Source organism: Bombus affinis, chromosome 3 (genome assembly GCF_024516045.1).
Source record: "Bombus affinis isolate iyBomAffi1 chromosome 3, iyBomAffi1.2, whole genome shotgun sequence".
Classification (NCBI taxonomy): Eukaryota; Metazoa; Arthropoda; class Insecta; order Hymenoptera; family Apidae; genus Bombus; species Bombus affinis.
The window spans coordinates 753,425-766,968 of record NC_066346.1 but is presented as its reverse complement, the minus strand read 5'-3'; the positions used below and the strand labels follow the sequence as shown (position 1 = coordinate 766,968).

Below are 13,544 nucleotides of genomic sequence, written 5' to 3'. Positions count from 1 at the left end.
GAAATCCAGAGATATAGGTTTCTTAGGTTCGCTTCGAATCGCGCGAATTCGTCTCTGAGGCTTATTATCGAAAACGTTCAAACGCGTTTAGGAATATCGACGATCGAACGGTGTGGCGCGACGACAGATTTTTTTACGAGATCGATTAATTCTCGCGATATTCAGCATCAGCTGCGCTTTTACGTTGCCGTGCGTCAATCTAGAAATTGCTCTCTCTCCTATCGAGTACCCATCTATGATTTACGTAATCGTCTCGATCGTTTGCGTATCGCCGACCTTTTCTCTCTCTCTCTCTCTCTCGTAGCTTTCTTTTTTTCCGCTTCTCTCTCTTTATCGTCGTTTACCATTACCATATTACCGTATCATCGACTAGTAATCCGTCGTAATTAGCTGTAATAACAGGCGTAGTTTAATTCAATAATGGTGGCAAACTACGCGACGCTTATTTACTTCGATCAAATGGCTAAATTCTCGCGTTCCGAAAGCTCGTCTCGGAACGATCGTTCGAAAGTTTCGAAGTAGATTTCGCGTTCGGGTAACGAATCGATCTTTTTTTCTCGTCCGCCGTTCTCCGTAATTCACGTCCGATACGCAAATAGTCGCGCGATAGAAGTACGTCGTTCGTGAAGCGGACCATTATTCTAAGATTAATGCGCGTTTCGGTGGAGCTTCGGGCGTGCATTAATCACACCGTCTAATCACTCTGGCCACTGCGCAACTACCCACGAACCGTTCGTTCGATGTGCGCAACGAAATCCTGCGTAGTCGTTATACGTGGTAACTCGTTCGCGGAACACGCCCCCGCGATCGACGTCGCGCTCGTTCAAGAACGGGGCGAATTCGACCCACGCGTTTCGCTTCGAATCGTCACGATCCACCGACGAAGAAACAACAAAATCTCGTAATTTAATCGCGCTGTATCCTAGAGCAGGGAAGTCCGACAACGCGGTTCGATCGAGAGGCAAATTGTTTGGTAAATTGCTTCGTTTGTAAGAATAGAAGTCGCGTGCTCGAATTAGCCGACTGGCATTCGAAATGAAAAGGGACGCAAAGCGCGAGGGATTAAGCGAGCTATCTAATGGCTAGCGCGCAGTTTCAACGTGCCACGACTCGTAGATGCATACACCGACGCAAACGTATCGCATCGACTCGACTCGACTCGATGGCATACGGAGTACTCTATGTGCTCGTATCTGCATATACGCGAATACAACGTAGTCTCGAAGCGCGCCACAGCACAACCTACAAAACACGGAGATCGCGCGCTGCTGAATCAGAGGAATCGTTCGTTTTACCACGGATAACGCGTACGATACGCGCTAATCGCGATGGCTTTACCGTCCTTTTTCCCCCAACGATGCTCCAAACATCGGGCCGAACCTCTTCGTTACGGTCGCCGTTAAACGCAAACGCGACCGATCTTTGAAAATCCAATCCTGAACGAGTCCAAGCAGAGACGAGTTTCACCGTGTTCGCCAATTTCTCGATTTAACGCGCGCGTAACCAGGCAACGAATCGCAAAGAGAGGATTTAAGTCGAAACATTGGAAAGAACGAGAAAGTAGTCGACGAAATATAGAAATGCCGTTACAGGTAACGCTTCGTATAGTACGATGAGACGTAAACGCAAGTTTCGATATAGGTTGATGAAAAAAAGGAAAAGACGAGTGGGAATTATTAATTTCGTCCACGCGCTTTCTCGCTTCGCTTAAGAATTGTAACGAGCTCCGGATATGACGCAGGACACGCTGCCATTGCTGCAAAAACGGCCAGACAAATAAACAACTATATGCGATTTTATCGGTATTTTTTTCTACTATTCGCAAGGGACCGACGTTTCAACGAACGTCGATGGTGATTCGCGTCACGTTCGTAGATTGCAAACGAAAATTACAAATTACAAATTGACAGATAAACTTCTATTTCACGATCATAAACAAACTATCGATCGTTGTTGCAAACTAAACTAAATAGATCGTACGCTTTACATACGTTGAGAACCGAATCGCAACTACGATAACGTCCGACGGAGAGCCGAGATCAGGGGGACTGGGAATTTCAGGTTATAACCGGGAATCTTTGGATATACGAGATAAATTAAATCGATAGCCGTTCATCGTTTGCCTATAAAGTTACAGTTATTATTCTTCACTGTCGCGCGGATATAACGCGATCTAGCGCTTTTAAGAGCATTAAAAAGCGAGAGCAGAAAAGCGATTCGGTACGGTCACTCGTACGTACATAACTATATCTAATAATCGATGTTTACAATGGACTGTGTTTTTATCGGGAGATAAATTCAAAGCGGTTGATGACTCGTTATCGACTATTCTTGACGAACCAAAGTATATAAAACATTTTTCTACCGACGCTATCGCGCTGCTTTACCGTTTTCCCCCTATTTTTGCTAATCTCCCAGTCACTGATAAAGTTATCGAGCGCTTAATATCTCGTGACTCGAACGGTTATCGCGAATATTGAAATCGTCGGTAAACGTACGTCAAGTTCGAGTTAATTTGCTAAACAGGGTCAAGGTTAGTCATACTTTTCTATCCTGTGGAAAGTTTAACTTTAAACGACACGCGCAGCGAAATATCGTACGAACGTAAGAGACAGGTTAAACGTTCGTCACGACTCATATCGTTGGAATAAACTCGGTCGTGTTCGCGATACGATCTTTTGTCTTCTTTCGTTTCTACGAGAAATACTAAACGGTGGAGAACTCGTTTATCGAAAATTTGTTTTGCGACGATAGTCTCGTAGAGGGTCATTCGCAAGCATTATCATCGATACGATACGCCGCGATTATTTCTGTTTACGCGTCGAATCGATTAACCTAAAGTTATTTTCCGAGTCTTTTTCTCTCTGAATTTCAACAGAACGTAGAAACTCTATAGAACCCCGGTGGCGGCAACGCGATAGAAATCCGATAAAAGTTCGATAAGTGCAGGGTGGTTGATTTCGCAAAAAAAAAAAAAAAAAAGACTTGGAGAACTCGCCATTTGTTCATCTTGACCCCTCCCCCCTACCCCCACACACACGCGCACACACGCACACGTAGCCAACGATGTCGATCGATTCACGCGGCACGATGGACTTTTATCGACCGATGCTCGTCACAGTTTTCAACGCGATTACAGAGAACAACCCGGACCTACCGGAACCTGTTCGTTTCTCAAACGTGAAACTCGATTCGTAGATTCGTCGGATCGATTTCTCCTGCTTCTTCCAAATTGTATCCTAGATGCAGGAATCCACGAAACTCGATTCACACGCTTCAAAGCCCGTCCCCCTTCGCTCCCGACGTAGATAATTCTTCTTTGTCGCAGTTTTGAATCGTTTCGTCTATACGTGTTCGATATCCATCTCTTTCCTGAACTTCTTCCCATACGTGAAACCGCCGCTTGCTCTTAGTTTCCGAGATATTCGCAAAAATCTGTCGGTATCAAACGGTGAATTCTGCCTACGATTGTGCGGCAACGTACGCGTCGGTATCGGCCACCTTGCGATCGGCGCGACACGGTGGCCACGTAAAACAACGTCAAATCCGAAACCAATACCTATCTTTCGTTTATAGTTTACGCGAGGGAATAAAAAGCGAGGCGGCAGACGTGTGCGTCGGCCTATGATCGTTGCTGCATCACAGGTCATAGACATCTATTGTTGGCGTATCTATATTCTTCTTAGGTTTCGGTTAGATGCTATTTTTAACCGATCGCCGTCAAGCGACTGATATGTAACTAAACCGACGCATAGGCTGCGACGAATGCGCGATTGTTACAGGCAACGTTCACTGTAGTGGTAACGACAGATTGCGAATATCTCGGACGCTGAGGCACAGCGACGTTTGCACACACAACATACATATATATATATATATATATATGTCGGATTAGAATCAGGATTAAGGAGATGGGCGTTTGATGGATTCTCATTAGAATTAGCCATTGTTGCGATACAACGGAGAGTTTATTAGCACAAGTTTATTAACAAGATTACGCACTCGTAGCACTAGTGATAATGACCTTAGGTTCGAACGAATCCGCGGTCACGGGATGATAAACGTATGTTATCGCGCAGTTCAAGTCTAACTCTTTGTTAACTAAACGTGAGGTGTTCACTGGTCGTAGGATAGTACTGTCGCTCGTCAACGAGTCCACACGAAGGAATGCCTCTCCGTCTCGACGATGTCGTCGAGGAAAACTATATGGGGTGGGTCTAAGGATATGAGATCCTCGGATTCGTCAAAGAAGGCTTTCGTTCCAAAAGTGAGGGAAATTAGCGCTGTTGCTAATTGGTCAATCTCCATATCGGCGTTTTGAAAGAGATGCTGGCCGCCCTTAAGGGGGGGTTTGTTGACGGGGCATCGTTCGTGGAAGATAGGCTTCTCCTATCTTCCCGTAGTTGCGACAAGGACTGTTTGTCTTGATGAAATCTTAAAATTTATTGCGGGTCCTCACGTTAGCTAAACATACTGCGGAGGTATATCGACATCTGGAGATCATCTTACTCGAAGGATAGGATCTGCGTGTGGCGAGCCACGGAACAGAAACCTTTGAAATATTTACTGCCATGTGTCACTACGGTCACTTCTTTCAAGGAGAGGTATAGAGTTACTCTGTGCCTTTGTTAGATAAACGTTCATCCCTTGACCGCGGCTACGTTGGGCGACCGATTGTCGCCCCGAGCCCAAGCTCATGATCACAAATCTCGAACAATCGGAGCAACATTTGTTTATGCTAAGTTACAGAGTTACGGTATTCCCGCGAATCCAAGGAGGAGTTCCAGTGTTCTTTCATCTCCGACACGGCCATTCTGACTATCACACGTCCTCGGGTGCAGCTACAATATTGAGTTTTCTTAGCGTTAGTCTCGGTACAATTAACATTGTTTACAATTTAACTTAACGTCTAAATAAACTGGGGGTCCAGTGTAACAACAAAATTTTGTTCGGATGTTAGACAACAAAAGGAATAGAAGAGAACATGAATTAGTAACGTTGTAATTAGTATTGGAAGTTAGTATTGCTAGTTGCATCCTGTGGGTTATCAGTCGGGTCATAACGGCAAAATGGACCAGTCTCGATTTCGCACCCCAATGGATCTCGTTTTCTAGATCGCACGACCGCACCAAACTTCGTAACACTATAGCTCATGGTGCGCGTGAACACATCACTTGCCCCTTAGTCGAGCTTCATAACACTATAGCTCATGGTGCGCGTGAACACATCACTTGCCCCTTTACCAAGCTTCATAACTCTATAGCTCATGGTGCGCGTGAACACATCACTTGCCCCTTTACCAAGCTTCATAACTCTATAGCTCATGGTGCGCGTGAACACATCACTTGCCCCTTTACCGAGCTTCATGACGTACTCCGTGAGGTGCTACGGTCTTTGTGCTGAGGATCTTCCGAGATCGAGGTACTCATGTCGTCGTGGTCACTGTTATTGCCGTCACTACCGACGTCCAACTCAGCGGGAACGCGACTGTCCGGCATTTTTCTTAATCTGTCGTGACTGTCTTTATACGATCGTTTACCGTCTAGCGTTTTTAGAATATATCTATCTCCTTCCAAAATCTCGGTTATTACAAATGGACCCTTGAATTTCGGCTCTAGCTTGGTTTGGTTTCTTTCCTCGTTCTTGCGTAGTACGAAGTCGCCGAGGTTAAACCTAACCACTTTAGCTTTGTTCCTATCAAATCTTTCTTTGTCGTATTGGGCGTTACTTTCTATGTTCTGTACGGCCTGCTGCCTTACATCGGAGATATCGACTTCTTTTTCTTCAATATTGTCAGGTAGCAACAGGTCATACGGTCTCGCCGATCTACCGATTAGTAGTTGTAAGGGGCTCGAATTAGTCACGCGGTTGACGGTGCAGTTCAGCGCTAGCTGCATTTCCCCAATCGCGTCTTGCCACGGCCGCCCGGTCGTCTCTACTGTCGTGAACATGTTTTTCAACGTGCCCATAACACGTTCTACTTGTCCGTTAGCCCTACTGGCACCGGTCGCTATCAAGTGAACTTTAATTCGTTTGCTTTCGCAGAACTCGCGAAATTCTTTACCCGTAAAACACCTTCCCTGGTCCGCTATTATCCGACAGGGACTCCCGAATAAAAATATAGCGGATTTAAGCGCTTTAATGGTGTTAGAAGAATCTATCCTACGAGTATGATGCAGGTATACGAATTTAGTGAAGGCGTCGATCAACACAATGACGTACTCTTTCGAATCGCTTTTACCACTCAGCTTGCCCGTTATATCCATGTGGACCGTGTGCCAAGGTATGCTGGCCTTGGGTATGGGATGCAGTTCGGCTTGTATCTTACCTGAACTAGCCTTCGAAACTCTACAAGCATGGCAGTTCTCTACGAACTTGCGAACGTACTTCGCCATTCCTTCGAACCAGTAATACTCGTACAGTTTCTCGAGCGTCTTATCCCAACCCAAGTGCATAATTGACTGATGCACATGGTTAATAACGGACCACCTAAACCCTCTTGGAACAATAGGTAAACTGAGAGTCCTGCCTCTTCTTTGAATTTTCCGGTAGAGAGTACCGGACCGTAATTCGTAAGTATTCGCGATGTCTTCCGCGAGCTCATCATTTTGCAACTTTTCGACGATTCCCGAAATTTGGGGGTCACGACGTTGTTCGGCTAGTAGCCAGTCTCCCGAAATTTCGGCCAGATTAACCATTTTCTCTTCGATTTTGTCGAATCTAATAGGGTCAACGCCTGTGGGATTTCGCGAAAAGAAATCTACGTGGGCCATTCGCTTGCCCTCCCGATACACAATGTCGAAGGTAAACGTTTGCAAGTAAGCCCACCACCTGTGTACCCTGTCATTCAAATGTACTTTGCTCTTAGACGCTCTTAATGAATTGCAGTCCGTGACGACAAGAAATTCCCGTCCGTGCAGGTAGTGGCGGAAATGTTTTATGGCGTTTACAACAGCTAATGTTTCGAGTTCATAAGAGTGATATCTGGATTCCGTGAGGCTGGTTCTTTTACTATAGTATTCCACTACTCGATTTTTACCTTCCACCTTGTGCATCAAAATAGCCCCAAATCCTTCGGAGCTAGCATCGGTATGTAATTCTATTGGGTAATTGGGGTCAAATAACATTAACACCGGTGCGTCGGTCAGAACGGAGATTACCCCTTGTCTTATTTTCTCGTGCCTGTCCGTCCATGTTATATTTTTACTGCCGGACGTAAGCGCGTATAAGGGTTTTAACAATTGCGAAAATTTAGGGATGAACTTCCGAAAGTACGAGGCTAGCCCTATGAACTGCCTGAGCTGTGTGACGGTCGTCGGCGCAGGTAGGGAGCTTAAGGCATATACTTTACCCGGGTTGGGACGGACTTCTCCGTTCTGGATTACGAATCCCAAATAGAGTATCGATGTCTTCAGGAAAGAGCACTTAGAAAAGTTAAACGAAAACCCGGCGTTTACGAGGGTACTTAACACGATGTCCAACCTCTCTAAGGCTTGGTCTATTGAGTCGGCAATAATTAGGACGTCATCCAAATAGACAACGACGTAGGAATACGCAAGGTCGCCCAGGGCATTGAAAATGGCCCTCTGAAAGACGGACGGTGCATTTTTCAATCCGAACGGCATCGTTACGTACTCGTACTGCCCGTCGGGTGTAACGAACGCCGTGTATTCCGCCGAATTGGGGTGTATAGGAATTTGGTGGAACCCGCTGGCCATGTCCAGGCTAATGAAGTATTTCGCCGTTTGTAACCTCGCGATTTGGTCCGCGATAAGGGGTAGGGGGTACCGGTCCGCGACCGTATTCTTATTTAACGCTCGAAAATCTACGCATAATCTATCCGAACCGTCCTTTTTCTTCACGAGTAGCATGGGGCTCGCGAACGGCGAATTGCTAGGTCTTATAATGTTGGCTCTGAGTAGTTCGCTGATTCGCGCTCGTACGATTCTCCGCTCTTCCTCGCTAAGTCTATAGGGGCTTCTTTGGACGGTGATGTTGGGGTCGATCAACCGTATTTCTAATTGACCCGTATTTACGCGGGTACGTGGAAAGCCAGTGATGAACGAGTTTTTGAATCTGTCGAGAATGGAAATCAATCGGTCTTTATCGTCGCCGAGTACCTCGGTGTCTACGTCATTGAGATCGATCGCAGGTTCGGCGATATTATTACAGACATTAACCGTTTTCGACTTACAGATATCGAGGCTATTGCGCGTCATGTGTACGTCGAAGCCTTGGCTTAAAATTTCGCACCCAATAATAATATCGTGTTTTAAGTAATTGTCGGCAAGGACGTGAAAATTTACCTCCAGCGTGAGACCGCTGATACATACGGCGGACAGAATTTGGGTCGTACTCTTAACGCAAGTGTTCCCGATTCCTCGCATTACTACTATCTCGGTCGTTCTCTTGCCGGAAAATTTTGATGCTACCGATTCTTTGATTAATGAGCATTCAGCTCCGGAATCAAAACAAAACAGGAACGACTCACCCTGGTGACTTAATTTACCGGTCGGGGCCTCCACCACACAGAAGTTAACCTGTCGCTCCTCTTTCATAGCAGGGTTTCCTCTACGTAAGGTCGGGCAGTTGGGCGCGATGTGGCCCTCCTCGTTACACCTGTAGCAGGACACCTTCGAAGACGTGGGAGCCCGGTTTTCCCCTGGTTTTCGGTTGCGTTTCTCCGCCTCCAGTCTTGTCCTCTCACGGCACTCAGATGCTTTATGTCCGTGCCTACCGCAGTGGTAGCACTTGTATCGGGAGTCAGAAGGCTTATGCCGTTTAGCTTCGGAACCCGCGGAGGAGTTGCTTACTGAAGACGCCGGCCTCTTCACAGAATCGGAGAGTACTGTCATTTCGCCTGTGAGCTGGTCCTCGGTCTTGATATCGTTTGTGAGTGCTATCCGTAGGACGCGCTGGTCCTGTGATCCCATATGAAGGAGCACGGTAGCGTTGACTATCTCGTCCTTGGTACACCTTTCCCACCTCGCCATCAGGAAGGAACGTAAACGGCTGCTGTAATCTCCCAGGGTTTCACCCTCCAGTCGTGTTTGATTTTTTATCTTCCATAGCGTCGTGGCAGCTGTTTCTTTCCCACCAAAGCGTGTAAGGAAACGGTCTTTAAACTTTGGCCAAGAGGAAATTTGAGTAGCAGGTATCTGTGTAAGCCACTGTGCTGCCGAGCTTTCTAGAGCGGCACTCAAGGCACCAAGTAGCGCACTGCCTTGCAAAGGTTTTTCTTCCATGAGCACGTCAACAGTCGCACACCATGCGGCTGGGTCGGAGCCCAAGCTTCCGGGGTTAAAACGTGGCAGCGAAAATTTTTCAAGTGCCACCCCATCCTTCTTTGTTAGTGTATGAAATACGTCACGCATAAAATCCATTTGCTGTTTCATCGTTGCTAACAGGTCCTTGTATCCCACTTCTGATGTCGGATTAGAATCAGGATTAAGGAGATGGGCGTTTGATGGATTCTCATTAGAATTAGCCATTGTTGCGATACAACGGAGAGTTTATTAGCACAAGTTTATTAACAAGATTACGCACTCGTAGCACTAGTGATAATGACCTTAGGTTCGAACGAATCCGCGGTCACGGGATGATAAACGTATGTTATCGCGCAGTTCAAGTCTAACTCTTTGTTAACTAAACGTGAGGTGTTCACTGGTCGTAGGATAGTACTGTCGCTCGTCAACGAGTCCACACGAAGGAATGCCTCTCCGTCTCGACGATGTCGTCGAGGAAAACTATATGGGGTGGGTCTAAGGATATGAGATCCTCGGATTCGTCAAAGAAGGCTTTCGTTCCAAAAGTGAGGGAAATTAGCGCTGTTGCTAATTGGTCAATCTCCATATCGGCGTTTTGAAAGAGATGCTGGCCGCCCTTAAGGGGGGGTTTGTTGACGGGGCATCGTTCGTGGAAGATAGGCTTCTCCTATCTTCCCGTAGTTGCGACAAGGACTGTTTGTCTTGATGAAATCTTAAAATTTATTGCGGGTCCTCACGTTAGCTAAACATACTGCGGAGGTATATCGACATCTGGAGATCATCTTACTCGAAGGATAGGATCTGCGTGTGGCGAGCCACGGAACAGAAACCTTTGAAATATTTACTGCCATGTGTCACTACGGTCACTTCTTTCAAGGAGAGGTATAGAGTTACTCTGTGCCTTTGTTAGATAAACGTTCATCCCTTGACCGCGGCTACGTTGGGCGACCGATTGTCGCCCCGAGCCCAAGCTCATGATCACAAATCTCGAACAATCGGAGCAACATTTGTTTATGCTAAGTTACAGAGTTACGGTATTCCCGCGAATCCAAGGAGGAGTTCCAGTGTTCTTTCATCTCCGACATATATATATATATATATATATATATATATATATATATATATATATATATATATATGTGTGTAGAACTAAGTTGTCGGAACGTTGATTTACAAGATATATCGAAAGATCATCGACATCGGTGAGGTGGGTAAAAGATATCGATAAAGTAACTCTCTCTTCGTTACAACCGGTGACTTTACATAAATCAGAATCCATCTCTCGGTCAAGACGACCACTGACTGTGCAAATATAATTAGTCGGAGCGGTACAATCCTGTCAGGAACTGTCATAAAACTAAGCATTTTTATTTTACTGTCAAGTCTTGATCGTTATAAAAGATCCGCAAGCGAAGACGTTCCTTATGGTTATCGTTCGATCAGGTAAAAAATGGGAAGATCGGGTTTTTCCCATGTTCAACGGTCATTTCTATCCGCGAGCGACCGGTGGTGGGGCGACCAGCCACAAGCAATAGTTTTCCTCTGCGACAGCATCGTCACCGAACTTTGCTGCTCTGTCATCCTTAGATCAGTCAACGTCTCTTGACTTTTTCCCGTTCTCATTCGTTGATCGGTCATCAGTCGTAACTTACTATTTGCACTACGCGTCGCTATTTATATCTACAAAGTTGTTGAAACAAAGTATATATTATAACCTGTTACCTCGGTGTTAGAATCAGTCAACCACCTCTATTATCCTAATCGAAATAGGGGATCGACCAATTCGAGGCATCGATTATCTAATCGTAACGAGAATTTACGACCCTCGTTGACGCGATCTACCGCGAACGGTCAAACACTCTTCTCTTTCCTTGTTCGATATCGTAAAATAGAAAAGAAGAGAAGAGAAAAACGATTCTACGTACAAACGAGAGAAATATTTCGCGAGACGAAAATCGGATTTCGCAGGCTGGTACGCGATCGATACCAGGTCGTAGCAGAGGTGACGAATCGTTGCGGTAGATGTTAAGTTGGTATCACGGAGAGCATAACTGAACGTTGAGAGATATCTTTTACGAGATTAAGCTGGAAGAAAATAATGTTTCCAAATCGAATGAAAAATGTAGAAAAAGCTGAAATACGTCGCAGCTAGTGACGAGCTATACGTATATTACGAGGTATAAGGCGAAGGCAGATTGTGATTGATATCCACTGAAATTGGCCGTCGTAATCTACCAAGTTAGCGAGAAGCGCGTACCATTTTCCTAGGAGAGAAAGAGAGAGAGAGAGAGGGAGATAGAGAGAGAGAGAGAGAGAGAGAGAGAGAGAGAGAGAGAGAGAAACAAACAGCAACGGAGAGGATCGAAAAAGGAGAAAGAGCGGAAGCGAGAAACAAGGCGCAAATAGAAAAGCGAGATCGAAGGGACAGGCGGCGCCGTGCGCGCTAACTCTTGCTGCTCTAACCTCTTCGCTTTAACGAAAGCAACCGGCTGAAAATTGCGTTCCACTTCGATATTTCCAATTATTGCCTTCGTCGCTAATTAGTTGTCGCGCTTTTAATTGCATTTTTGATTAGACTATGCGACGCCTAGCGTACATTTCAACGATGCTGAAACGCTTTCGGGATACATCGTGAATCAGCGCTTTGTCCAGGTTGTCTCTTTGAACGACGTCTCTGAGAATGCTACGTACGTACGCAGCCGTACTATAACGGGGAAAATAACGGGTTTAACGAAGCGTACGTGAAACAGGAGCAAGTGCGTACGTCGAAAGATCTCTAGGAGGATGTCTCTGGGACGGGTGTCGATCGATGGCGTAATCCAACTCGTTCGCGTGCTCCTCGTTTTTATACCTATTATAAAGCGCGTTGCTTTCCTCGCGAAGCGAAGAATTTAGGGCGCGAATAACGCTCGCCGGTTGCACTGGTCGGAAGTGCTAACCGTGCAAAAAATGTTGTTTCCTCGCGCTGACTCAGCTGCTCGGTTTCGCAAAACAGAGAGAGCAAGGCGGTGAGAAAAAGAACGATTCCAACCTAGTTCCATTTGCTTCGTGGAAACGGACGGTTACGTGCACGCGTTTCCCAGGCATTTTCGACGCGGTACTTGGTCCCGCGACCAAACGTTCTCGCCCCAATTTCATACGTCTCGATTCGAGATGCATAGAAATCGTAGTTCGTTGGAAATTATGCGACCGACGACGGATCCATCGGGTGTTCCGATCAGCTACGAGTCGAAAACACGTGCCACGCTAAACAGCATTTTAGTTGACGTCGCACGCTCGATGAATAGCCGCGATGGAACGTTATAATTTGTTGCGTAAGCCCGTCGTAGCTGAGTAAACGAGCGCGTGTTTGCACGAAACGGGTTTTTCCTTTCGCGACAAAGAACGACCGCGAATACGAAAAAACGCGAAGATATTACCGCGTAGGCAAACGAAGCGACTGCCGACTTTACGCGGAATCCGAAACGGAAGGCTGAAACAAAAGGCTGAAACGAAACGGCGATCGATAACGATAAGATACGTATACGATAATGGCGCGACCGCCCGATCTAATGGAATATTTCGCCGTTAAATTCGCCCTTCTTCGTCATTTTCGGCGCGGTAGACGACGGCGAACGAACGTTAATCGCGTACGAATCCTCTTCCGCTCTCCTTTAGCGTTTGTACGAGCCGCGGAAATCGTGGAAAACACGCGGAGCTTGGAAACCGCAAACCGAAGTAAGAAAACAACGCGTGGCAGATTCCTCTCTCGCTCGGCTAAATCTTTTCCTTCGTTCTATCGCGTTCCGCTCGTTCTTTTCATTTTCCTTTTGTACGGCCGAGGCGAAAGAAGCTGTAAGAATTCTTTTTCCCTCGCGTTCCTTCGCGTAAATATTCGCTCGACGAATTTCACCGCGATCGATCGGATAAATCGCTCGCTAACGTCCGTAATTAAAGGTAAAGTTGCGTCGCTGGCCTCTTCTCGAAGAGCCGATTCGCGGAGGAGCGGAGCGTTCTTAAGAATCGTACAGCGGTGGAAAAAAGCGTCCAGTCTTTATAGACTTCCATGCGATCGAGGAAAGAATTCCATTTTCAGGCGGGAATTTAATTTATCGAGGAATTTACGGCTGGATTTGCGGAACGAGAGAGAAGGAAGCGACGAGGAGAAGTTAGCTGGCTGCCTGTAAGAGGATAAAATTTTACGAGTTGGTGGAAACAAACTGACGATTTCGAAGCTCGCGATAGGTAAGCGAAAGTAAGAAAACTTAAATCGTTTTCGCAACGGAGAATTCGTTGGTC

At 46.2% G+C, this 13,544-nt stretch overlaps 1 protein-coding gene across 3 annotated transcripts in view; it reads right to left on the bottom strand.

Moving 5' to 3' along the window:
• Positions 1 to 13,544, bottom strand: part of LOC126914515 (E3 ubiquitin-protein ligase MYLIP) — a 42,077-nt gene that overhangs the window by 14,293 nt on the left and 14,240 nt on the right. The window contains exon 1 of one of the 3 annotated variants that reach the window (XM_050718565.1): positions 3,158 to 3,438. The exons of the other annotated variants lie outside the window; for them this stretch is intronic. Within the exon in view, the coding sequence (XP_050574522.1) occupies positions 3,158 to 3,388 (231 nt within the window). The 5' untranslated portion in view covers positions 3,389 to 3,438. Of the gene's footprint in view, positions 1 to 3,157; positions 3,439 to 13,544 lie in introns of those variants that run through there. 3 annotated transcript variants of the gene reach the window in all.